The 27,314-nt window shown below is 44.2% G+C and overlaps 1 protein-coding gene across 1 annotated transcript in view; it reads right to left on the reverse strand.

Moving 5' to 3' along the window:
* The window catches only part of PATJ (PATJ, crumbs cell polarity complex component), a 288,426-nt gene that overhangs the window by 206,419 nt on the left and 54,693 nt on the right, over positions 1-27,314 (reverse strand). The window contains exons 14-18 of the mRNA XM_019501199.1: positions 20,774-20,850; positions 15,559-15,615; positions 13,595-13,729; positions 10,002-10,169; positions 6,605-6,736 (exon numbers count right to left, since the gene is read on the reverse strand). Of these exons, the coding sequence (XP_019356744.1) occupies positions 6,605-6,736; positions 10,002-10,169; positions 13,595-13,729; positions 15,559-15,615; positions 20,774-20,850 (569 nt within the window). The remainder of the gene's footprint in view (positions 1-6,604; positions 6,737-10,001; positions 10,170-13,594; positions 13,730-15,558; positions 15,616-20,773; positions 20,851-27,314) is intronic.

Consider the following 27,314-nt stretch of genomic DNA (forward strand, 5'->3'; position numbering starts at 1 on the left):
AGACCCAGTCGGACGCCCTCTCCATCTGGACCAGCACCATGCCACCCCCCCAGTTCACCAAAATGTAGTTACTGCTTAATGTGCCAACAGCACTGCACAAATGTTACGAGATGAAGAAAAGAATAACTTCTCTAAGAGAAATTACAGGAAATACTAAGGGATGTACAGTACATTCATTTAACTAGGAACTGATCAAATAAACTTTTCACTGCACCTTTTTTGACTACCAATTATTAGATTAAACTAATGTTGCAAGATGAAGTCTACAGGAATCAAATAAACCTGAATGTTCCACTACTAATTCACCATCAAAGAACCAGAAAAAAATATATATAAAATAGGTAATAGGGTTGGAAGGAACCTTAAGAGGTCATTTAGACCCTTGCTTATAGAAGAATAATCCTTGCCTAACCCACAGCAGACAAATGCTTGTCTAACATACAAATTACAGACCTGAGTCAACCAGCAGTGACAATCACAACTGTGAACTTGCCTACTAACTTTGAAGAGAGTAAACCTGCTGCCTGCAGGATCTCTATCACTTCCTCTTGCTGGTGGATTTTCCACTTAGGCGTGTTCTATCCAAACAGTCATCCAGAATAACCAGACTGAACATAAGATATCTGACAGAACATCTGACAAGATCTCACCACAGTGTGATGAACTTGTAAAAGTAAAAGAACAAAGAAAAGCATTTTAACCATTCTGGTCTTGATTTTTTGTTATTTTCAATAAAGAGGCCCCTTGGTAGGAAAACCTAGTAAAACACTGCATTATTTGAGGGACTCCATCAAGGGATCACCTGTTTCTGCAGCATGTATGAAGCATTTGTACATTTTATCTACAACATTAAGCTTGGGGCTTTCTAGTGCAATCTTCAAGCTTAATATATCTGGTGAATGGAAGCAGCAAAGCTCTGAAGTTCAAAGCAGATGCAAAGCTGAAATTCCAAACTAAAGTCATAGGCCAGGGGTTGGCAACCTGCGGCACGTGGCACGGTTGTTATTGGCACACGGGCTGCTTCCTGCCCCAAGGGGCAGAAAGCGATGTGCCCAGATTGAGCAGCACATGGCTGCCCAGGAACAGCCTTGTGCTGCTGCTGACCCTTGCCACCGCTGGACCCCAGCCCCAGCCTGGTAAGAGAACCTAGCCCCAGCCCCAAACCTCCCCCCCGCAGGCCCCAGCCCCAACCCCGCGCTGTTGGCCACGTGCCATCGGCAGGCCCCAGCCAGCACCACCACCATCACAGGCCCCGGGCCCAGCCACATGCTTCCAGCAGGCCTGGCCCCAGCTGGCACCATTGTTGCTGCAGGCTCTGGCTCAATACCAGCACTGGGCAGGGACCATCAGCAACACTGGGATGGGGCTGAGGCTGGGGCCATGGACCTGCATGGGCCCTGGACCCATCCCAGCGCTACAGACAGCCCTGGCCATGTGCTGCTGGCAGGCCCAGCCAGCACCACTGCCTCCACCGGGCCAGGGCCAGGGCCAGGGCCAGGGCCATCAGCAGCACTGGGATGAGGCAGGGGCCCAGGCCCATGGACCTGCGCAGGCCCTGGCCCCATCCCAGCGTTACTGCAGGCCCAGGCCTGGCCCCGGCCCCGGCCCCGGCCCCATCCCGGCACTGCCAACGGGCCTGGCCTCGGCCAGCACCTCCACTGCTGCTGCTGGGCCAGGGAAATCAGCAGTGCTGGGATGAGGCCAGGGACGAGGCCGGGGTTGGGGCCCCATCCAAGTGCTGCTGGTGGGCCTGGCCCCAGCCAGCACCACTGCCATCGCCAGCCCCAGCCCCAGCCCAGTGCTACTGCTGGGCCCAGGCTGTTGGCAGCATCAGGATGGGGCCGGGGCCTGTGCAGGCCCTGGCACTGCTGACAGCCCCAGCAGCCAGCTGGGGCCTGCTGGGCCCAGGCCCCAGCTGCGGCGGTGGTGTCAGCTGTTGGCAGGCCTGGCCCCAGACCTAACCACCACGGCAGGCCCCAGCACATTGCCACTGCCAGGTCGGGACTGTCAGCAACATCGGGATGAGGCTGGGGTTGGGGTTGGGGCTGTGGACCTGCGCGGGACCCAGCCCCATCCCAGTGCTGCTGATGGCCCCAGCCACGTGCTGCCAGTGGGTCCCGGCCCTGCACGGGCCCAGCACCAGCTGGTACCACCACTGCCACAGGCCCCAGCCCTGCATGGCCCCAGCCCCGGCTTCAGCCCAGTGCTGCCACCAGCCCCATCCCAGCACTAGCGACACCCCGGCTGCAGCCCCAGCCCCATGCTGCCAGCGAGCCCTGGCCCCAGCTCCAGCCGCAACCCATGCTGCCCATGGCCAGGCTCCAAACCTAGCCCTCTGTTGCCCATAGCCCTGGCTGCAGCCCCATGCTGCTGGGGGGCCCTAGCCCCACAGCCTCAGCCCCTCACTGCTGGTGGGCATGGGCCCTGGCCCCAGCCCCATGCTGCCCACGGCACCGGCCCCAAAGGGCGCAGTGCTGGCACCTGATGTCTTCCCGGAGCCCAGGGCTGAGAGACAGCCAGGGCCGGGCAGGGAGGTAGCAGTGGTTTGCAGTCTCCCAGCTGCAGCCGGCCCAGGTTTGTGGTAACTGCTGATAGCCACGGAGCCTGGGCTGCTCCCAGTAGCTGGCTGGGAGGATGGAAGGCCTGCTGCAAGCAGCCCAGGCTCCACAGCTATCAGCAACTACCCAGAACCTGGACCGGCTGCAGCCGGGAGGCTACAAACACCTGCTGCCTCCCAGCCCTGGCCCCAGCCCCAGATCCAGTCCTGGGCTCCAGGGAGACAGCAGATACCAGCAATGCTCCCCACTGTGCTGCCCTTGCCACCACTTCTGCAGAGCAACGTGTGAAACCTAGCATGGTACGGCAAAATGGGGGGGCACAGAAAGCTACCTGTCGCTCCAAGCTTCCTGCTGCTCTGGCCACATTTACCCTGCAGGTGGGGGCAGCAGCAAGGGGCTCAACCCTGTGTACTGCCCACAGTGCTCCCATGCATACAGGGGAAGTGTGACCCAGGCAGCACTGAGCTTGCAGCAGCAGGCAGTTTCCCTGTGCGGTCCCTCTGCGCGCTGCCACACTGCACACGCTGCACTTGGAAGGGCCCAGGGGAGGGCAGCAGGGCCGGGAGTGCAGCACAGCAGGGAGCATTGCCAGTATCTGCTGCCTCCCTGGAGCCCGAGGTATCTCCTGCTTCCACAGAGGCCGGGTCTGGGAGGCAGCTAGGGCCACGGCTGGGGCAGAGAGGCAGAAGCTGTTTGTAACCTCCTGGCTGCAGCTGGTCCAAGTTCTGGGTAGCTGCTGATAGCCATGGAGCCTGGGCTGGGGGGCAAGGGGCAGCAGGCCTGAGGGGCAGGGGCAGCAAGGGTACAAGCAGAGCTGAGGGGCAGGGCCTTTGGGTGGGGTGCAAGGGGCACAAGCAGGGCATCCTGCCACGTACCCCCTGCCTTCATTTTGTTTTTCTGGCATGCCAGCACTGTGGCACCTTCCAAAGTAGGCATTGTGGGTTTTTCGGCACTCCAGCCAAAAAACGTTGCCTACGCATTACAGGCAAATGACAAAAGGCTATGTCACACACCTCCTGTGATAACACCACAGATTTAGTAACATTTTCTACCATGTAAACAGAGAAATCCACTATTTTAAAGTATATAAATTGCTTAAGGTGTCAGAAGAATGGCGGGGGAGCAAATATGGGGACAAGATAGCTATAGTCTCAATTACTCTGTGTTAGTATAATTAATTTGTAATTAGTTTAAGTGTTCAATATGTATTAGTTGAAGTTATGTTTATACATTTCTGGGAATACCTTTTCAGTCATTTGGGATATGCTCTTTTATTTTACAGATAAAACATTAGGAGAAACATATTTCATTAAAAATTAATATTCCAGAGTAATAATTTCATGATCTCAGGTCTCAATTCTCTAAGTACTCAAATTCCTAGTTTACCAAGAGTTTGTATTAGTCCTGCTTTTTCAGAAACATGACTAGACTTGTAATAAATATGAAGTGTTAGAAATCCTACACCGAGGCACAAATTATCTGAGAGGCCAGGAGGGTAATCCAGTTTTAAGAAAGGTGTTCTCATTATCCCTGCAAATGTTTAGTCCTTTGTTATATCAGACTGGATTATAACAATTACAACAGAGGAAAACTCTCATACCCCTGACTATACACACAAACCAATCAGAGAAGGATAACATTTCCCTCCACCATATGAACAGGTCCTTCTAGAACTGCAAATTTGTGGACCTTCACCTAAAGTATCTGATACTGACCAGTGTCATAAACCCCTGCCCCCAAATACCCACCACTTATAAGTTTACAGCTTAGAGAAACTTGAAATGCAACATGTCACAAACACAGTTTTGTCTACCCCATACAATCCTCCCTCTACCTGGGAGAAATTAGATTTATTTATCTGTATTTATCATTTATTTCATCCACAGGAAGAGATATTAGAACTTGTTAATCATCTCGTACTATGCCAGATCTTTAAGTTAAGTTACTGGTCATCTAAATGTCACAATGGGCACTATTTATACATTTTGCTTATAAATAGCATTCATGTGTTGTAAGCAATATATTTGCCACTGTTAAGCTTGAACCCTTTCCAGTAAGCTAAGAACATGTGGCTAAGCACTTACATTTTTAGAGCAGTATTAAGTTTCAAGAGGTAAATTTTCAAAGGCAGACATGGCAGTTAGGCATTCAGAGCCCTTCAGTTAGACTTTCTTTTTGAGTCAAGCACTGAGCTGTCATCTGTGCTTTTGAAAACCTCTCCTGTAAGAGTTTTAGATAGTTTCCCAACAGCTAATGCAGTTCTTTGCACTAGGGTAGACTTTTTCCCCTCAATAATGCAGATGAAAATGATGGGTTTGTGCATTCAGTTACAGATTTATATACATAATCAATCCACATGCAATACAAACAGCAGCACAGATGAAGAAAGTAAAGCCTATAGACAAACAAAAAATCAGATGCTTTGTACACGAATATCTTGACATTATAAAGAGATGAGATTAAGCAGTTTGCCACTGATTGAAAATTGATTTGAAAGTATTTAAATGTAGCTGTATCACAACATCACTAATGCATTTGCATTTGTGAGTAAGTAAATAAAAAGTCCATTATTAAAGCCTTCATTAATTCTGGTTATGAGAAATTAAAAAGCAAATCTCTGTATTACAGCTCTGTAGAGAGTCCTAGCAACTCTACTGTAAAGCTGGCACTGCAACACAACACGTGTCAGCAAAAATGACTAACCGGATCTATTTTCAGTAATTTTAAATCACGCTAGTAAAATATGGAATTAATGGTTTTGCATAATACTTCAAGTATTTTATTTTAATCTGTTCCCGATTCATGTCTTATTATATAAAAATATAATTGATTTTATATCACTTGACATGTATATACAATGAAAGAATACATTTTGTTTTATTAAAGCACAATGTTTAGGCAGCGTTCAGCTGTGTATGTTATTACAAAGAGCAATCCAGAAATCTTAATTCTTTGCAACTATGATGCCTAAAGGTTTAAAACATATCATCTTGACTGAAAACATTAAAAGCATTCCATCCTGACCTCAAATTCTGATATTTCTACACATTTATTTAAGGTCAAAACCTTTGCTGATGTAAAGGAAGTTAGCAAAGCTGTGCCCTCGGAATTTTGCCCAATTGCACCAAAGAATTTGGTCCTTCATTTCTAAGGAGCTTAAGAATCAAGCCTATGTAATCTCTCCCACAACATTTTTACATAAAAAGGAGGCTATTTTTGAGTGTAATCTTGCTTCAAGCTATTATTGGTGTCTCGAGATTCATCTCCTTCTCAGTATTAAAGAAAATAATTGGAAATTCTTGCTCAGTCTCTGGTACACTGGCCTAAAAGCTTAAAGTAGCAAAGTACTTACCTTCTTTAGACGGTAAGCAATTTAACAGTTATGAGTTTATATGACAAATAAATCCCCAATTTTTATTTTTAACAGAGGTAAATTGGGTATCACACCAAATCCATCTGCCTTCACTGGAGGGTTGATAGCTGTTGAAATTAGATGATAATCCATATTTTGGAAAATTGAGTTACATTTTATGGGCGTAACCAGAGCCTCTTGAAGACAACAAGAGTCCTTCCGTTAACTGCAATGGGCTCAGGATCGGGCACTAAAGAACCAGTGACAGCAGATCTATAATAAATTTATTTTTAACTAAACTGGCGGGGGTGGGGCTAGAGAATTGATCAAGCAATCAACAACTAATACAAAAAAGGTTTAATTAATGAGAAAGCATTCCCACGTAGTTCAGTTACTTGAAAAGTAATTCCTAGTAAACAAGAGAACACCCAGCCTTTAAACTCAGAATCAGGGGCCTGATTAAAGAGTTTACACTTTACTATACCCAGTTATCAGTAAGAATGAAAAGAAAGTCTACAGTACAACTTGAGTCAGCCTCAAAATAAACTACTTTTCCTCCAAAATTTTGAGTCCACATGTTAAACAGATTACTCTGAATATAACATTTTGGCATTCTCAGGAAATTCTGAGGAACACTAAGAGAGAAAATAGGGTCCGAGGTATTTTCAATACTTGTTAATATAGAAAAGTATACCTGATAATCTAAAATGCTGAATCCTAAGCCATTACTGTGTTTCTCCAGCTCAATGACTTTCACATCAGGAGACCATAATGCTAATTCTCCATCTTCCTCCTCCTCGGGATTAAGGTTTACTTCAGGTATCATCTGCAAAACAAAATACCCAATTCAAAAGCTATCCTTTCAGTTCTTAATTAAAAACTTGTTCATTCAACACTTCTGCTTCTATTAATGATTCACTTATCCTAAATAGAACCGTTGTCTATCATGTGATTTTTCATGTTATTAAAAAACTTTCTTCAGAGTTAAGACTTCCATTTTGCAAGCACCTCATTTATGTATACGCTTAACTTTGCTAGTCCCAGCTGGGTTTCTCACAATAACAAAGCTAAGCACATGCATACGTGCTTACAAGATTAGGACTTAACAGTACACACAAATACTGAAAAACATTATTATATAACAAACTGTAATAACGTCACCAACCTGCCATACTGTAATAGACTTCAGCCACCTCATTAGATGCATTAAAAGGAAAAAAAAGATTTCTCAAAACAAGGTTTTAAACATCACAGAGGAAAGCCCATGAAAAGACAGAAGGAAGGTTGTGAACATTTTCATTACAATCATAATATGTGCTGGTGTTATTAGACATAAATAGGAAGAAAACTTCAGCATTCAATTAAGTTTGCAAAGCTATGCAAACAAATGGTATATTTTTGCTTTAATATTAAAACTCCAGAAGACTGATAAGTACAAAACCGCTTTGATACACTGGCTTCCCATACATATTTTTCCAAAAAGAGTGTTGAAGAGTTATCACTTGTTACCTAACCCAAAACAGATTACAATTTTATTCCTCTTCTTCTATTTATGTACTACTGTGAAGGGGAAAATGGCATTTAAAAAAAAAAGAAATAAGAAGAGAGATCTACTGGCAGGAATAATGATATTTCAAAAATTTAAATGAAAATTGCCATTGGCAAATTTAAGGACTTCATGCCACTGCATATAATTAAAGCTGTTCTTTCAAGCATTCAGGTAGCAAAGAACCTCACTACTAGGCCAAAGAAAGAACTAAGTTTAATTCCAGATACTGCCGTTTGATCTTTGTGGTAGGCAACAGAAATAATATGGAAGTAGCTCTGAGGGAAAGGGAAACTTTTCACTTGGACAGTATTGACAAATGTACACAACTGATCTAATTTGGTGAAAAACATTTGGAAAAATGCAATGGCAAACACGATGGTGTAAAATGCTGTTGGTGAGACTAGCAGGGACCCTTCATAAAAGGTGAATGGAAACACTTTGTGTTCATGTTGAAAACAACGTCCATATTTTAGTCTGAAACATCCTCTCAGGAAGGCTGTCAATAAAAAGTTAGATCAGAAAAGAGAGAAAAAAGAGCAACCATTATATAATGAGGAGAATGCTATAAGAGTCAAGTTTTAAATTTGGAATTTTAAGTCTTTCACAATAGAAATAAATGCTAATCCTCCTATTTCCCTAGTTTTACATGACCTTGATCCACAAGATGGAAGTAATCAACTAATGGGGGCAAGGCTAAGATTTAGTATAATTCAAAGATCTTGCTCACCTATTATGCTTAGAAATGACAAATGTGACACGCAGTCAGCAAGCTAGCTTGTGATTTACATACATTGTATGTATAGCACAATGAAGAGTCTAGTAACCTACCTCAGCAAACCACAGAAAAAGTAGAAAAGTTGTAAACATGAAATATCATAAAAACTAAATACTGTCACAGCTCTGAAATAGGTCAGAGCAACACACTCAAAACTAGACCAAGCACAAGTGACAACATGTGTGTTAGCATCAGAGAAAATGTCACTAAATCAATCAATATTGTTACTGTATAAATGCAATTTTTTATATGCAAATGTACTGCTTCATTTCTGCTCCTCAACATGTTCCATTTCAACCCATTCAAGGACTCAGTCTACTGGGACTATTATGCCAATTAAGGCCAAGTCACACACTCATTCAGGCAATGAAACTGGGTCTTCTATTACCCTAAGCTAGATGGTATTTTTTATCCAACTGTAAGTGGCACAATGTTCCCACATGATCTTGTGCTTTGCTTTAAAAAGAAAGCTGGACCAACTGGACAACACTGAACATGACAAAGCAATCTGAGCAAATCAACACTTCCTAGCAAACCAGTCTATCAGTGCTATATCCTATTATCTGGTACATTGTGTCAGCTATAGTGTCTGTATTAATAAGACTGAAAACACCACAGGATGGGAACTAGGTGTTATCTTCAGTGTTTTATGGCACCAACCACACTGACAGGCTTCAGCAAAGAGCAAGATAAGCTCCTGCTGCAACTTACAGGCAATGACCCAGTACAAGTAAAGAGTAAAATCCTCTGGGACTGAGCTGGTTTCTCAGACAGGGCATGCGAAGCAGGCTGTATTCAATTAGGATTCAGCACAATTTGGGGGACAATGATTCGATTCGGATTACTGTCCCGATTCAATTCGGCCGAATCCAAATCTGAAGAATCGATTCCGATTTAGAGAATCAGTGGTTCAGTCATAGACGCAGCTTTAAACAGATTTAAATGTTTTTTCTAGGTACCTCGAGGTACCAGGTGGGGCTTGTGGATGTTGCGGCAGACTGAACATCCCACAGGAGTGCAGGAGGGCCCCCCGCATGCTCAGCAGCGGACTCAGAAATACTTCTGGTGCACTTCCAGGTCCACTGCGGAGCACGTGGCAGACATCCCCCATGTTCCCCCCCAGCTTGGCAATCAGCCACGGGGAGACCCTGGGTGTTGCCCCAGACCCAGGAAGCACCAGTTGCCAAGCCAGGGGGCAGGAGGGGGTCTCCCACATACTCTGCGGTGGACACAGAAGTGAACCTGAAGTGCTTCTGGTCCATTTCCGGGTCTGCTGCCGAGTGCGCTGGGGACCCCTCCATGCTCCCGTGGGATCTCCATCCGCCCCAGCATCTCAGTGTTCACGAGCCACCTGGTACCTTGAGGTATGCAGAAAAAACATATAAAGCTGTGTCTATGTCTGAATTGTCGAATCTCTCCAAATCAAATCGGAGGCTTCCAATTCGATTTGCAGAGATTAATGGGTCTCCTGATGTGATTCAGATTCGGAGATTTGGCCACTGAATCTCCTCTGTATTGAATCAGTGACTAAAGCTTTGCGCAGCCCTATTTCTCAGGCCTTTAAATTTGTTTGACATTTCCAAATGAACCAATGGTGAAAAGTACACAGTGATTTACAAGGTAGGTGAGAAGAGCTGGTTTGCATAATCATGTCAATGTATTTCAAGAAATTTTTGCTTTAAGGTAAATAAAAGGAAAACCACAACACTGTCTTTAGAAAATGAATGCGTTTCTCTGCAACTAAGCTACACACTACATTATTACAACCTTTGGCTCTGGAGATGAAACCTCAATGGTGCTGAGCTCATCCACAAAAGACTCATTGCCATCATCAAAAAGGCGCCGACAACAAACCAGAGTGAATGGAGGAGGCACTTCTTTAAGAAAAGAAACTGCCTCGCGGCGGGATTTTCCATAAAGCTGGACTCCATTTACCTAGGCAGAAAAGAGAACATACACATCACCATTCAGATCTTTAAAAAGGATATTGATCCGGTTCCGCAATAAAAGTTATTCTCTTGTTTACTTCAACCCATTACAATAGGAGGTATAATTGTCCTCCTCAACTGTACATAAAGGTCTAATTTCATCTAGGGATTCCAGTGAAGCTTGAGTGGTTTTGTTAATGTACCCCTCGAAGATATACATAAATTACTGTAAGACCGTAATTCTATCCCTTGATTCTGGCGACTTTATTACTACATAATGGAAATACATGCCTTTTGTTCTATTTAGTTTCATCTCCCTCATTTCCTGTTCACTACCATTTTCTCTGTTTTTAGTCCCAATCCCTCCTGTACTAGGTATGTTGATCTCACCTACTGAACTGGAAAAGCCATTTTTATTCACTCTTTCTACCTAACTTATTGCCAGACTTTTCTAAAGTACAGACAAGAAAACTGATTATTACAATACTTGACTGCAGTTGAAAGTGCGTTTAGAAATTAATTCTAGTGTCAGAATATTTTACTTAAAGTGCTTTTCAGGGTCCATACACACTGCTGGTTCGGCAACTCACATGACTGAAGCTCTCTGTTCCTCCACAAAACAGGAATGCCGTAAGTAACTGCAGTTTCTACACCTGTATGTCAGAACTATGTTCTGTTCAGAGGGTTATTTGCTCTCCGTATCTCATTCAATCCAGGGTCCCTCTGGAAAGTCTACTACCAAGGGTGCCAATTAATGTTAGTTTCAGTGATGGTTTTGATCACGTGTCATGGGTGTTAAACTTTGTTTAAACTTTATTAAATTGATTTGGTCCCATGGGCCAGATGAGTGCTGTGAGGCTGGATTGAACATGGCCAGCCGCATGCCAGGTTTGGCCAGCACTTTGTGCAAAGTGGGCACCATGTGAGGTGTGGGTCCCATGCCAAAGAGCCCTCCAATTCTCATTACAGACTAAAACAAAAAGTAGAGCTGGCTGAAAACCTGAAAATTTTCTAAGGAGAGAATCAGATGCTTCCATAAGAAAAAACTCAATTTCTGAAACATTTCCCAAAAAACACAAAAACTGAAAGATTTTGAGTCATTCTACTTAAAAGCATACAAGTCAGGATCTGCTCCATGTTATTTTCTAGATCTCCATCCCAATGTACAAAGTTCAGGCTGGCTTGGATAGGTAGGATCAACATCCTCCTTGTCACACATGCATCACTTTCCCCATAATCTCCAATCTTCTTCCCTGTATCCATGATTTTGCAGTTTAAAAATAGCACATGTTGCTGAGGAACTACCCAGCACCCCTCTCATTGCAAAGCAGCTCAGGAGAAAAATCTAGAGAGGAGCAGTCATTTCCTCTAAAACGGCAGACTGCAAACTCCATGTGTTTTCAGCACAGACTACAAACTGTAATCCAGAAATGTAATGCCTGCTGAACAATCAGGCCAACCATTAGTTAATAATTTAAACAGAAATATCTGCGCAGGGGGGTTTTTTAAATTGCATTTGAAGTGCTAGTGTGGTGGGAAGTTACTATTGTTTCTCAGCAGTCTTTGATTGATGGAGAAGGACTACTATATGTTCATAAGCAGACTTGGGGACTCCCTCTCTCTTCGTTTATAACTGCTGGAAATCAGTCTCAAAGCAGGAAGGGTGCCAGATGCCCCATCCATTGATCGGACCATGTTAGCTATTCCACTGAACGAACACAGCGGAGGCTTTAGAACAAAACTGATTGGGTGAGTGGCAAGGAAGCATTAGGCCACACTAGAAGTTAAATCAGTTAAAATTAGAAACTAAAAAGGTACTATCATTTCTATTATCATTCATCAAATAAATCATTTTAAAATTTTATTTAATCTCATTATACATTTAAAAATGTTGCTCTCTCATTACTTTGAAAATCTACACCATCTCCAATTGTTATATCAGCACTTGGGTAGCACTGTTTGCTTTAGTTAAGGGACTGTCATATTTTTCATTACAAGCCCCTATTTAAGTGGATTTATAACTTGGCTGTAAAGATGTGCTCTGGGCTGAAACTTGACATATACAGTTTTAGCCCTGCAGCACATTTTTGTTTCACTTTAAGGTACAAATGGGAAAAAAGCTGAAGTTCGCTAGCTCTGGACATACTTCTGGACTCATACAATCAAAACTGTTCAAACTTATACCACAAAGTTTTGTGAACAATTAGCTCATAGTTTGGTTTATTGCTTTTAGTATTTGACCTTTTGTTTAAGAACTAAGAGATTTACCAGGGTACACCCCTCAGGGTTACTAGAAATAATGGACATAAACTCAAGAAGAATAGATTTAGATTGGACATCAGGAAGAAATTCTTTATGGTGAGGGTTGCCAAAATATGGAATGGGCTTCCAAGGGAGGTGGTGCTTTCCCCTACCTTGAAGGTGTTCAAAAGGAGATTAGACAAGCACCTGGCTGGAGTTACTTGACCCCAGTGCTCTTTCTTGCCTAGACAAGAGGGTTGGACTAGATGATCTAATCGGTCCCTTCCGACCCTAGAAATCTATGAAATACTGTAACACTTTCAACATTTTATTAACTCTTTCATCTAGGAGTCCAGAATTTCTCTCCTAAGCAATAATAAAAGAAAATGCATTAGCCCTTAGCAACACAAGTATGAATTTTTGGTGCTAAAAGTATAAACAGAAAAGCATAACCCAGGCCATCTGAGCCCTGGGCCAAAAATGAGCTAATCTAGCCAAGGGCCTGATCCTGCTTTTACTGAAGTCAATAAGACCTTGTTCTTTAAGTTCCACTAGAATGGATTCTGATTCGAAAAGTGTTTGACAAAGAAAGAGCAAGAATTCAAAAGAAGAAACTTAGTTACAATCTTTTCTGCTGGATAGACAGACTTTAAACAAAATGTTTGGCCTCCCAAAGTAAAATGGTCCCCATCCTAGTCTGATCACACCAAAGCAGCCCAACTATCTACGTTGCATATACTCTATCGACACACTGCGATTGGTCACGTGAACAAGCTTTCTTTGAATATACAGCAACCAAGCCTCAGAGAGTGAAAAGGGCCAATGAAAACCACAGCTATAAGGTTACCAGCTGTTATGGGTTTTCTAAGGTGGACACAAAGAACTAAAAATACTGTCTGCCACAGAAATGCAAGACTTAAATCCAAAATGTTTAATAGATTCTTAATTTGGGGAATGCTGATAAAATACGACCATCAGAGGTTCCCTCTGCTTTATCACCTTAGTATCAAGCATTTCCCAAACAACTGTATAAGTCTTATACAACCCTTGTAAGGCAGAACAGAAGGAGAGAGGACTGTTTCTTCCACCTATGATTTAATGCAACACATTTGCAATGGTATCAGCTAAAATAAAAAGTAGTACAATCATATTAGACCCACTAAACAGATAGACCATTTCTTCGCACTTTACCTCTAGAAGTTCATCTTCCAGCTGGAGGAGGCCAAGCATAGCAATTGGACCATCTGAAGCAATTGATGATATGTAATGATGTCCATCGAATGTATCAAGTTCAACTCCCAATCTTAAAGTGTGGATAGGCAATAGCTTCCAAAAATATAATCAGTGAATAAGTTGCAAATAAATATTTAGTTTTATGTTTCACCATAAATGCATTTAATGTTCAATGGCTAACCAATTCGAATGAAGTCAAATGTATATTATGATTACTACATGTTGACATTGACATCCCTAGTGTTATATCCAACACATATTCTATTCAGTTTTACTACTGTGTAGTGAAAAAGCAATAGTCTATCCTTTGGGAGAAAGAAATGTGCATCATACTATTCTTTTCAGTTGCATCATTGCACTGGGGGAAAAAGAAGTAAGGTATTAAAAAATAACATCTACAGTCTATCATGATCAAACCAGAGCTGTTCTTTATTAAAGGTATATGAGCAAAAGGTGAAGATTATGTCCTAATCATTATTTTACAGGATTCCAATAAAACCTAATCATGCAATGAGCCCCTCATCCCTTGAGGACATTTATAACGCTTTTTGGGACAGGGAATACATCCTATCTGTATTTTGACATCAGTTTCTACCACTTGCATCCTTATTTCCAAGTGGAGTTCCACTGCTTTTGTGCTAGCTGTTTCCCAAGGGACAGCCTTATTCCTCCGTAGTAAATCTCTAACTTGCAAATGTCTACCTGCTACCACTAGAAAAATCTTCTCAGTGCAAGGAGAGCATGCCAGGAGACTCAATCTAGACAACAGTAATGCAAATAAGGAAACAATTAAAGGGGGTAACAGAGGTAACAGTATCAACTCCCTTACTTCGCCAAGCTTTCCTGTATTTTATTATTCAAGTACTGCTCATTTTCCAACTGCTTCTGAGCACGCAGGTAGCAATAGGGCCAGGTACTGTTCTGTTCCTCCTGTCTATAACTGGCTAGGGGCCATGCTTTCTCTTTTTTCATTCCACAGCCACAGTGGGCCATACCAGTATCCCTTCTAGGATGCATCAGAGCTGTGCGGTGTACTGGGCTGCACAGTCACTGAAACTTCAGCTACTGCAGAAAACTGATGTCACTTAGGGTCTGATACTGAAGCCAATAAAATTCCCCAGCTGTAGAGGAAGAATCCATACTTGCAGATCCCTTTGCTGAATTGAAACTTCACTTGATGAGTTTTATGAAGTCAGTGCAGCTAAAACAGGGGTGCTCAACCCCCCAGCCCACAGGCCAGATCCAGTCTCTCGTATTGTCATTTGGTCTGCGAGGGCTCCCCATGGGTCTGCTGGGATCACGGCAGGCTAGATCAGGCATACAGGGCAGCACAGGACCTGATCCCAGTGTACGTGGCTGGCCAGAGGCTGTATATGGCCCCAGAACCTATCCTGGCAAACAGGGCTGGAAGGATGGCCTGGGCCCCAGGGTCTGAGCCTGGCAGGTGGAAGCAGCACAGGACCTAGTGTGCATGGTCCAATTTGGTCCATGGATCGTCCCAGCTCCACTCATCCAGCTGACAGCCCAAAAAGGTTGGTACATTCATCATGCACGACTTCTTTTTCAAGTTCTGCCCCAATCAATCAGCTAAGGTACTAAAGCCAAAAACCTTAGATTCAGAACTGATGGGCTTCAATTCTGTATAACCGTGTTGTTCCCACCTTATCAAGACAGCCAAAGTTTAAGGACACTGGTGACATATTGTTTGCTGTTTTCCCAGGCTCTCCCCCAATCCTTAACTCAAAAATAAAATGTAATTTGAGAAATTCAAACAGTGTCTAGAACATAAGCCACACGTGAGGGATGAGCCAGAAGCACAAAACTGGTTGTATCCCAAGTATTCACAGCTGTGGTTTTGGATCATGCCAAACTATTTATTTTGACATTGTATCTCAAGGCAAAAGTGAAATAAGAATCCATACCTTTGAATACTTCTGGAGCTCAGCATCATCAGTAATTGGCATGTCCACACTGACGACCTAAAAATTGTACATCGTAACAATTTTAAACAGCAATAGCAGAAAGTGCTGCATTATAGCAGACAGTAAAATGAAACATCGTTCAGGCAAACTTATGCTGATTGGTACAAAACTAAGGCTAAGCACACATCACAACTTAGGACACTTCTAAATACTAAAACTCTATCTAACAATAAGATTTATTTCTTACCATGCACATGAACCTCATGCATAGGCCTTAGTCACGTTCAGCTACCATATTTAAACACGGTTTATACAGGGTAGTATTAGGAACAGGTTGTAAGACAAGGGTGGGCAAAATATGGCCCACAGGCTGGATCTGGACCACCAGGCCATTCTATCTGGCTCACAGGCCCCTAAAATAATTTAGAAAATTAATTATTATCTGCACATGGCTGCCTATCAAAGATGCTGAGGAGCCAGCAGCAGCAGGACCCAGGAAAAGGCGACAGCAGGACCGAATATCCCAGTGCTGCCCTCAGCCCCTAACCAGAAGCCTCTGTGGCTTCTGGCCTGGTAACTCTGCAACTGTTCCCCTCCCCCCGTCAGAAGGGAAACTCAGATAAGATCAGATGGAGGGTGGGGAGGAATCCTCCATGATCAGCCCACCCCACAGGACCTGGCCCAGGCCAGGCCAAATATGGCGTGGCATGTGGTCAGCGGGGCCCAGCCAAGAGGAAGGGGGGACAGAAACCACCACGATTTGCCCACGTGGCAGGGCCTGGGCCAGGCCAGGCCGGTTCTATGCCATGCCACGCAGTCTTGGCCATGCAGTTGGAAACCGCGTGGTCCTGGCTAGGGTGGGCTGGAGCCAGAGTGGCGGGCAGCCAAGCAGGGATTGGCAGTGAGCAGGGGGAGTGGCAACGGGCAGGTGAGGGGAGAGCAGCAGTGGCGGGTGGGCAGGCATATGGGAGGGAAAGTAAGGAAGCAGTGGGGGAAGTAGCAGTGACAGGGGAGTGGCAGCAGTGGGCAGGAGTGTGGAGCCTATGCCAGTGCCCTGGGGGCAGTGGGGACCCCAGGGTGGGGCAGCAAGAGCGCGGAGCCTGGATACAGGGTCTGCCTGGCTACACTGTGCGAGGCTCACATGCAATCCATGCTTGCCACACACAACAGGGCTGGTAGCCTGGCACTGCTTGCTGCTACGTGCAGGTTACAGGGAATGGCAGGGAGCTCCACGCTATGGAGCTGGGCCAGCCCCTGTCCTTCCGCCCTGGCCGAGCCCCATGACCTGCACCACGGGCTTCATTGCATGGAGCTCAGTGGGGCTAGCCCCACATGCTACCACCACCTGCAGCTGGAGATTAGGGTGGAGTGCAGGGAGCTGCTTGCTACAGGGCTGGGAGGGACTGGCTTCGCTCGCTGCCCCCACAGACAGCTCCAGGAACTCACACACTCCACGGACTCTGAGGACCCTCCCCCCTCTCACACACATATATACACACATGCACACACTCCCACTCCACCCACCATAACCCCACACCCTCTCACAACCCCACTCCAACCACATACCCCACAACCACCCACATCCCGCGCTCCTCCACCACACACCCACTCATATACATCCCCATATTCCCCCCACTCTCAATGTACAAGAGTAGGGCTGTATTGTGAGCTATTATGCAATTGCCTCTAGATACACCATGCAAGCACACATAAATCAAGACAAAAATATTTTGAAATAAAATTAAAATAAGTTATAGTAGATGTTTTATTTTTTAATATGTGATCTAGGGGTTTTTCTTCAGTTTCAAGACAGCAGTACCCTACCTCCCAAAAGGAGTACTTCTACACCAAGGGGAGGAACTTCCAGTAGCAAAGTCAGGGGTTAGAAGTGGAACGCCTGGTCCAAAGATGGCAACCAGGGGGCGGGGCACCCGTCAAGAGACTGGGCTACCCCTGCAGCCCTCAATAGCTCACCAAAACTCTTCAAGTGTCACTCCAGACAAAATAATTGCCCACTCATGTTCTAAGATGAATTTCCAGCCAGAAATTGAAATGTTTTCTACTCAAGTTATCAAGCATCCAGAGCACATTTTAATATGGTTTGAGCCATCAGTGTCTACCTAATAGGCAATATTCAAACTTGGATCAGTACTGAAACAATTTTTGCATATTCATAAGTAGTCCTGTTGAAGTACAGTTACATGTTTAAGTCTTTGCAGGATTAGGCCCTTGATTTGACTACAGGCCAGTTTAGCTCATGACTGATTAGTCACTCTAATACAAGATGCTTTTATTCTAAATTTTTATATACATAGTGGCAACATTTCTTTCCAAGGGTGTGGACAGAAATAATATTTGAAGTACTTCAAATGCCTTTGAAGCCCTTCAAACAGAAAACAGAGGGAGATGCACACCCTTTGAAGTGTTTCAGGTATAGAGGAGTCAAGTCAAGTCAGTCCCAAGGCCACTGCAACCTTGGGGCACCTTAAATGCTGTAGCAACCCTCCTAGAGTTGCTTTGCATCATTCGTAATTCTTCAAGCAGAGTGACCTGGCAGTGCTCACCTCCTCTCCAGGTACAGGTGGCTGTTAGCTCACAGGGAGCTCATGCGCCCTTTGGCAGGTCTTGTTTTCAGTTTTGCTGAGTGTCTACACACCCTCCTCACCCACGCTAGCTCAGGTGGGGGCACTGGTTTAATTGCCAACAACCCAACCATGGAACAGGTTGTACTGATTTACATGGTACCAAACAGCAGAAAAGAGAGGCCTAGACTGACAAGGTATAGAGGAAGAACTCCAAAAATAACCTGGAGAGAAACAGCATAAAGTGCTGTTTATTATGCACATGCTACAGACTGCAAGAGGGGTGAGCTTGTTTCATCATCCTGGAGTACTCCACTCTTCCCACCTCACCAGAGGGAGAGCAGAGGCAGAGCATGCAAGGCAGTGCTCAGTGACAGCCAGCTCTGCTTCAAGAGTCGGAGGCTGCAATGCATTCCCTGACGGTTGGCTCAACCCCCATGCTGCCGTGGGGGAAGGACCTTTATGAAGGTTGTTTTCCACTTGTATGGTGTTTTGTTATGTTTTCACCCTACAGCACTCTGTATATTAGGGAATGAGCATAGGGCACTATGTGTATTATAAATTACTTGGATATTTGCCTACTGAATATAGATGTCTGAAGGCAGGTAAGGATTTTCCTTAGCCTCCTTTGAAAAAAAAAATCACAGTTTAACACAATATTTATCAAACAAAAAACTCAGCTTCATCCTCTCTAAGCTTGGGTTTTCTGAAGATTTCCAGTGCAGTGCCTTCTCTGTCCCACTTCAGTCCCTGTGCTCCCAAGTAGCTGAAATCTATTTTATGTCCCAGTTGGAAGTAAGCTAAGCCACTTGCTGTGACAATTCAACAGCATCTTGATGTAGGATTCAGGTAACTGAATAACAGGATGTCTCACAGGAGCCAAGAGGCCATCAGCAAGGTCTGGCTGTCTTCTACCCTCTTGCAAAAGGGTTTTATCTAGTAGTGGCTTAGAGTTATCACTGCAAGCTGTCAAAAGGACACAGGCAGGGTCTGAACCTGAATCCTATGCTCTGTAACCCATTCCTCATATATGGATTTGGTGACTAATGAAAATAATCAAAAAGGGATCCATCTTTCAAACTTTTAGTCACACTTAGTAACCTCGCTAAATTCAGTGGAACTGAAAATGGAAACAGCGACTACGGGTCAAAATAGATGTAAAGTTTGGAACGTCTGCAAGTGTAACGGGCCTGGCCAGCACACAGGGAAATGGGGGGAGGAGACAGCAAACAAAGTGCTAGGAGACCACAGGAAGAACACTGCACTGTGGGATGCTGAAGGACCAATGGACTGACCTAAGACATATGGAGGGACAAAGTGGTACAAAATAGTACCTGCTCTCTGTAGGCATTTTTTGTCACACTTGGGAATGTTTTATCCCATCCATATGTCTACACAGTAGCCTTCTGAAATGTTTCAAAGCCATTTAAAACATTTCAAATAAATGTTACCTCTGTCCACACACCCTAGGGAAGTCAGGGGTTTGTACTATCAGCCTCATACCAAACGGCATATTCTAGTAAAGCATGATGTTGCAGAAGCATAGACACAGGGCATTCATTTTAAAAAGTGCTGTTCTGGCCATTGCTTTCTGCTGTTTAAATGTACCAAATATTCACCCATGCAAACAAACTGGCTGCAATGAAAGAATAATTTGGAATACAGCCCAGTGAGCTTCACATCCCATACCTACAACAGCAAATAGGATAGTGTTAATAAAAAGTAGGCTTTGGCTGTGCCAGCATGGGGATACCTAGCTCTTAGAATGGGCAACTGCAGAGCTGTGTTGAATTATAGCTCAATCTTTCACAGACTTCATACCTTAAAGAAGTACTAATGGATTGCAAAGAAGGGTGCTGCTCAGGTTACTTCTTAATGCTATTTTAAATCCTCCAGCAACAGATCTGTGCCAAGCAGTAAAAAAAAGTCTCTGAATCAAGCGGACATGTATTGCAGGGATAAACAGGTCTTTAAAGAAATAGAAAGGATGCTGGTTTGTCTGTTTTATTCAATTAGCACTGCTTTAAAAATAGTACTGAATACTACCATCATTTCCTTTGTGTTGATTCATCTTTAGAAATATAAACAAACTCGTGCCTGACTATTCTGTAATATATGAACAAAAAGCTAACAAGCAGTTGGCACCATAAAGTTACACCGAAGTTGAATTACTGCCTTGTCTTGCCAATATATTTGATAACCATTCTTTCATTCTTCTAATAAAACTGTAATATTCATTGTGAAACACACTAGTAATATCCTGAGCTGGTTTTTTTTTTTTTTTTTTTTAAGTTTTACAGTAAAACAAACAGATCATAAAAAGCAGTCATAAAAATGCCAAATATTTTCAGTGACTGATAGGATGCAACTTTAAAGACAAAATTGTTGGGGGGCGGGGGCTTTTAAATGCTACTCATGCTTAAAATGATAGTGTCAATATAAATTGAACAAAAACTAGCTGTTACGTATTACATCCTTGTATTTTATCCTTGATGTTCTGGGAGGAAAAATCTACACAACTAATCTGTTCCGATCATTAAGCATTTCTATAAACAGCTTGTAATGTTAAGCTTACAGCACTTTAAATTAAAGAAACAACATACATGAGTGTACTTTACTGAAGAATAACATACCATGACTTCATAATCAGGTCCCAACAGTTTTTCCCACTTGGATTTCAACTCATTTTCTGAAGTGTCTGGGATTCTTCCTAAATATAAAAATGAATATTAAACTTACTGTCTGCCAAGTCCATTTACCTCTAAATACTTCAATAAAATGCTGTCTTAAAAAAAAAAAAAAAAGAGAGAGTATGGGGAATGATCAAAAGAAGGCAAGTGCATTAACTTGGGTCTATCAAGCAGCGCAAATGAGAATAGACTTTTGCAAGAAAACAATGCAAATGTCAGCTACTGCTGAAGTGTGATTTATTCAGTTGAGAAGCATGCAAGGTGACGGTTACATTGATGAGATGTGAGTTCTGTACCGTTTAATACTGTAAATAAATCATTCTTTCAGGCTGAAAAGCAAATTTCACATGGCTTTATAATTTGTTGCTATTTAAACATTTTCCACTTTCGAGCAGCGCAATTCTCCCCCCACCACCACCCAAACCAAGCCCTTTTGAGAAGTAAACACCTGACAAGACATCATGGTTATCAACGGGCTGCATCAGCACAATGCAGTCATAGACTTTATTTATACATTTGGCAGGTATAAAGGCTTGTCTGGTTTAATTAGGCCAGTGAGTAACATGAGCTTTAATATAAGCTCCAGTTCTAAACCAGTCTTCCGTGGGAACTTGGCTATCTTGACATTTATATCTTTTCAGCTTTCTTATTATGCAACCAAGGCAGTATTACAGTCATGTAAGACAATTTGACAGGGCTAGACAGCATAAAATGACTGGCTGCCCTGCATTTGACCTCCTCCAGAAGCTCAACACACATATAAAATTCCTTGCCTAAGTAATGTTTAGGAAGTAAGAGTCAAACTCCAGCAGCTAGCGGGGCAAACAACTAAAGAATTAATTAAATAAATAAATAAAAGTGTGCAATAAATCCAAAATGGCCATAAGAGTTTGTCACAAGTTTGAACAAATCACAGAACACTTAGGATCCTTGACATGTCGTCTTACAATATATCTGAGTGCAAATCACAACAGCAGCCCTTCAGATCTTTAGCTACAAATATGTCACTTTGCCTGCCAAGTGTTTTTGTTAAGAAACCTTCAAGTAAAATACCTTAGAAGACGGAGATTTCTGTAGTAACAAGAGGCATTAGGAGCCTAAACCCCAGCAACAATCATTAAGTACTGACTATTTCCCTGCAAGCATACCTGGGAACCTTTTCCCTTTGATTATAAAACAAACAATCAACAAAAACTGCAGTAGACTCCTCATGACATTATTTTATTACCTGAAGTTTTCAGATGTGCTTTATTTCAGAATATAATGGAAGAATCAAATAGCGGTAGTTAAAAATAAAGGATCGGATTTGTTTGTATTACTCCATAATATCCCAAGAGCCTAGGTCTCTAAGCTAATGTTTTTTCCTTCCAGTTTTGAGCCCCACTTTCTGTCACACCAGCAGCCAAGATTTACCCCAACTGCCTGACCAGAATTTCTCTGTATAATCAGACCTCTTATAGCCACGTAGCTCCGATTCCAGTTTGAAGTCTCAGCAGTACCTTTCACGTGGCACGGGACTCAGGAAATACTACCATAGCAGGAGTCCTCCCAAAGTTAATCAGATAATTATTTCTCTTCCATAGCATCCAGAAATAAACCTGTGGGCCAGGTACAGACATCACACTCTTACCGGTACAAGTGATTGGAAGCCGATTTAATACCCATAACAGGACAGAAGTTCGGCACACAAAACTGGTCTATGCCTGTAAGAGAACTGAAGTTCGGCACACATAGTATGGATTAAAAATGGTAGACCCCGTCTACAATTTGCCCCCGCCGCCAAAGGACACACGTGCGTTCTGTTTGCTACTGATCTACCCTACGCCTCTTACAGAAAACTGCATCACTTGGATTGAGTCCACCTCGGGCTTTTTCAACGTCTGTACCTAGCTGCAACGTTCTTAATAAGTAAGCTTTTTCAAACAAAAAACTACAGTGTTTTAGAAGAATGCCAAATTGGTCTTTGTAGGGCTATGCTGAAATGCTCTGAATTCATGACCTTTGGAGTTTGTGGCAAGGACTTGTTTGTTTGTTTGAATTTAATCACGGATTTCTGTTACCAGCTGTCCTGCTTCACTATCCTGTATAATGCTTACCTTTCAGCTGCTGCAAAACCTCCATCACACAAACAAGCATCTATTTCAGTCAAGAGCCTACCCCAATTTCCACAGATACACAATTAATGTCCCTACTCCCTTTCTGCTCTTATCAAGTGATGACTGAAATGTTTAGCACCTGCATATGCCTGTGTAGTAAAAAAAAAAAAAAACCCACAAAAAAACAACGCATCCATGGAAGTGATGTATGATCAGTACATCTTAGGATCAGGCTCTTGAGGTGATGGAGGCAAACTTTGCTTCTATTAAACAAGTGCAAAGTTCCTGAGGTTCTAACCTGGGGTTTGGCTCATTTCAGCTGAGAAGGGAAGAGACTTAAATCACCTCCCGTATTTACTCTTTGACCAGTGCCAAGAGCTTCCTTTTCTTTCGTTCTTTTTGTAGTTTAATTCCACGTGATTTTTCGTTCACACTACATCATCTGTACTGGATGAGGCCTTGTAAATGAAACTCCTTTCTAGCAACAGTTGATGTTAGCAGCACTCTTCTGCAGCTTCAGAGTATCAGCTCCTTATCCTCCCCTTTCACGGGGCTTTTCTTCCCTAGCTTCCGGTACCTGCTAGTCAGGTATTTCAGCTATACTGGTTTCCCGGTTAACAATGCCTCTCTTGATCAAAATCCCAGGAATCTTCAAACTTAGGACCTTTCTGTCTTGTAGATGAATGATCAAGAGATAGGAAGGAAGAGAAAAAACCCCCCACAAAAAAGCAAAGGACACACAACTATATGGTAACTAACTGCCATGGTAATTTAGTTTCCCTGGTGGTTTTTACCTCCCTATTATTGATCTCCTCCAGCCATCTCTAGTTTCTGACTAGCATCTTTTCACATATGGCTGAAAGGCAGGAATGAGCAGATCTGCCCGGTCTGCAAAAACTTACAGATGCAGCTGTAAAGCTAATTGCCTCTCTAGCCTTCTAACAGAAAGTTTTAAGGCCCCATGCACATTACATCCTAAACCATGTTTCCTTCAGGACAGAATTGTTTAAACGTGGTTTGGCTGGCCAGAATCACTACATAATCTCTCTTCAGGAAACACACTATAATAAAAATTTAGCACAACTGGACCTAAAGGGAAGTAATCCATATTTTATAAAACATACCTTTTACATAACGTTTTTAAGGGCATTTTCAGAGTTTATGCAGGGCCTTAAATTAGGAGTGTTTACTTTAGCACCATTATAATTAAGTGCTCCTCAGGATTTCCAAAGTAAGCACCTATTTTTGGAATTTAAACTTGGCCATTAAATTGTGTCCAATGCTGAAGTTGTATACACGGCTTGGTCTGAACAAAGTTTGCAACCAACTAGTGTACATTTTCGGCAAGTAAAAATATACACATTTACCATATGCAAAATGCATAACCTTTTGCATAACTTTGTCACATAACATACTTTTCTTCATCTGGAAATCAATTTTAACCAAATAAATGCTTTTGCTTCTGGCTGCATTTATATCCTGCAGATAGCTTACTTCATTTTAAAGACATTCCCATTTTAATAGCCTGTAAAATTCCAGATAGGACCAGTACCCATAAACCTAACACTGCCCGAAGCCAACAAATATTTTTGTCTTGGACAGCAGGAGAGCCTGCACAGTTTAGAATTGTAGAAACTGAGGGTTGGGAGGGACCTCAGGAAGTCATCTAGTCCAACCCTGTGCTCAGAGCAGGACCTTCCCCAACTAGATCATCCCAACCAAGCTTAAATCGTCAGTCTGGGATGCTGGAGTGTAAGGCAGGGGTGGGCAAAAGTATGGCCCACAGGTTAGATCCAGCCCACCAGCTAATTGAATCTGGCCCACAGGTGGGTGCCCACCAATTAATTGTATCCAGCCTGGCCTCAGCTGCCCCTGCTGTACTCTGCATGGGGCCAAACTATGCCCAGTCCTGCTCAGGGCAACGCACACTGCACTCCCACCTTCACCCTCTCACAGCTTTCCAGCAAGGCTGCTGCTGCTCAACTCCCCGCCTTACCCTCCAGTAGCTCCTCGTCCTCCTGTCCCTGCTGCAACGTTCAGGGCATCAGATAGGGAGGGGAAGCAGCGCTGAGTGGGGGAGAAGGCTGGTGAAGCAGCAGCAACTGGGGGTGGGGGAAAGCAGAGGAAGCAGTAGCATCTCTTTGGGGCTGTCATGGCCTGCAGCAGATGGAGCCCCCAGCAGCACACAGCTCCCCAACGAGTCCTGGGAGCTGCACATGTCGGCACTGATGGTTGGTAAACTCTGAGACAGGTGGGGTGGGTGGAGCATCACAGTGTATCATCCAGTTTCAAATCTTTTTTTTTAATTTTAGTTTATTTATTCAATTTGTGTTTGTTTATGAAAAATGTTATAAAACATAACATGTAATTTTTTATGTTTACCAAAACTATAGTGTGTAAATTATAACATTTTGCCAGATACTATATGTTTTACTTTTTGGTGGAAGGCAGTGGAAGACTTCCCTGCTGCTGTAAGACTTATCCATTGAGATTCGCTATGCCATTACGTGAAGTTGAAACATGCACTGGAAATCCTCACTGAACTACCATGAGCATAATTTTTCCAAGACTTCTGACATATGATCTCATAATTTCTTATTGGTCTGGTTTGTCAGTATTATTTTACATCGAGCCAGTTGCTCCACATAAATAAAAGCAAGTGCAAAGGAGGGCACCATAACAAATATATTTTTACATGCTGATCAGTAGGGCTGTGTGAAGCTTTGGGTGCTGATTCGATTCGGAGATTTAGCTCAATTCGGTGGCCAAATCTCCAAATCTGAATCAAATTGGGAGACTAATAAAAAGATCCGAATCGATTCGAAGCTCTCCAAGTTGATTCAGAAAAGATCCAGAGAGCTTTGGAGATTTGGGCAGTCCCCACTCACCACCGCAGGGAGCCAGACCCGGACTCTGTGTTAGTAAGTAGGGTGGTTGGGGGAAGTGGGGGAAGGGGACTGGAGGAATCAAATACTAGCCACTTTGCTAGTACAGGCCTACTGATCAGTGCCAGCAACATTAGATTTTATTTTTTGACTAGGTATTGTAGTATGTATGCATCATCCTACAGTGTCCACGGCTGGGCTCAAACCACTGCCTGTAGCCACTTCTCCCACAGCATGCCCATCTCCAGCGGCACACTCCTGATGTCCGCATGCCCGTGGCTGGGCTCCGCTGAGCAGAGTCGCACCGAGCTCCCCTCTCTGCTCAGTGACGGCTCCTGGGAATTCCTTCTCCCTGGTCCGCTATCCCAGGCCTTGGAGAGAGCCTTGCTCCCCCACGTCTCCTCCTGCGCCCCCTCCAGGCAGCTCTATCTTCACGGAGCAGCTGCTCCAGAAACTCTGCTCCTCTCCACACAGCCTATACCCGGCCACACTGGGGCATCAGTACAGGTGCCCTGCTCCCCGCTTAAACAACAGTGCATTGCAATCCATTTGAAGAGTTTGAGTGTTTCTACTGCACATGCACCCCTAGGCTGGTAAAGAGATTGCCCCACAGCTACCTTACTGCGCATACATGCATGTAGTGGACTGGACGACCATAATCATGATCTTGATCATGCCGTTTTAAAACTGGTGGGGTGGCTCCCAAGTGCCCCCTACTGACTGGCCGCCACCGCATGTCAGCGGGGAGTGAGATTGAGCCAGCCAGGCACCACTGCATGCAGCTCTCGGCCACGTACCGAAAGCTGCTCCCTGCCACCACATGTGGCTCCCAGGACTCAGATGGGAGCCACATGCAATGGAGTTGGACTGGCTGGGCCTCACTCCCTGCCAGCACATGCAGCTCCCAGGATTCGGTTGAGAGCTACGCACCACCAAGAGGCTCCACCTGCTGCAGGCCATGAGCACTGAAGGGCTGCTGCCTCCTGCTGCTGCTGCAGCTGGGACCGTGTGCCATGAGCTGGAGCCAACCCCACTCCCACTGGAGGACTGCGGTGCATAGGGAGGCAGGCAAAGGGCAGGAGATGCCCAAGCCCCTCCAACTGTGCCAGGCAGAAGCAATGGCTGTGGTCAGCCCAGCTCCATTGTGCAGGGCTCCCCACGGTTCCCAGGAGAGCAGCAATGAGCTTGAGGGGGGAAGCTGCAGCTGGGTGCTCCTGCTCAAGCACACGGAGGCTCCAGCTCTTGATCACCTTCCAATCACTCTGCCTGACTGGTGTGATCAGCAGCCACATGCAGCGAGCTGAGTGGGTGAAATGTGGCCCCAGCAGGAAGCAGCGTGTGCTGGCCAGGGCCGGGGCCAGTGGGAGGGTGGAGCAGGCTGGACTGCAGGGCAAGAGCACAGGGCGGACTGCCCCAGGTGGGAGCAGGTGGGGCTGAGCCCCATGCGGAGCACCAGAGAGCAGCAACAGACCAGAGGGGGCAGGGGGATAGACTGTACCTGTA

This window comes from Gavialis gangeticus, unplaced genomic scaffold (assembly GCF_001723915.1).
Source record: "Gavialis gangeticus isolate Ggan-Ray unplaced genomic scaffold, GavGan_comp1, whole genome shotgun sequence".
In the NCBI taxonomy this organism is placed as follows: domain Eukaryota; kingdom Metazoa; phylum Chordata; order Crocodylia; family Gavialidae; genus Gavialis; species Gavialis gangeticus.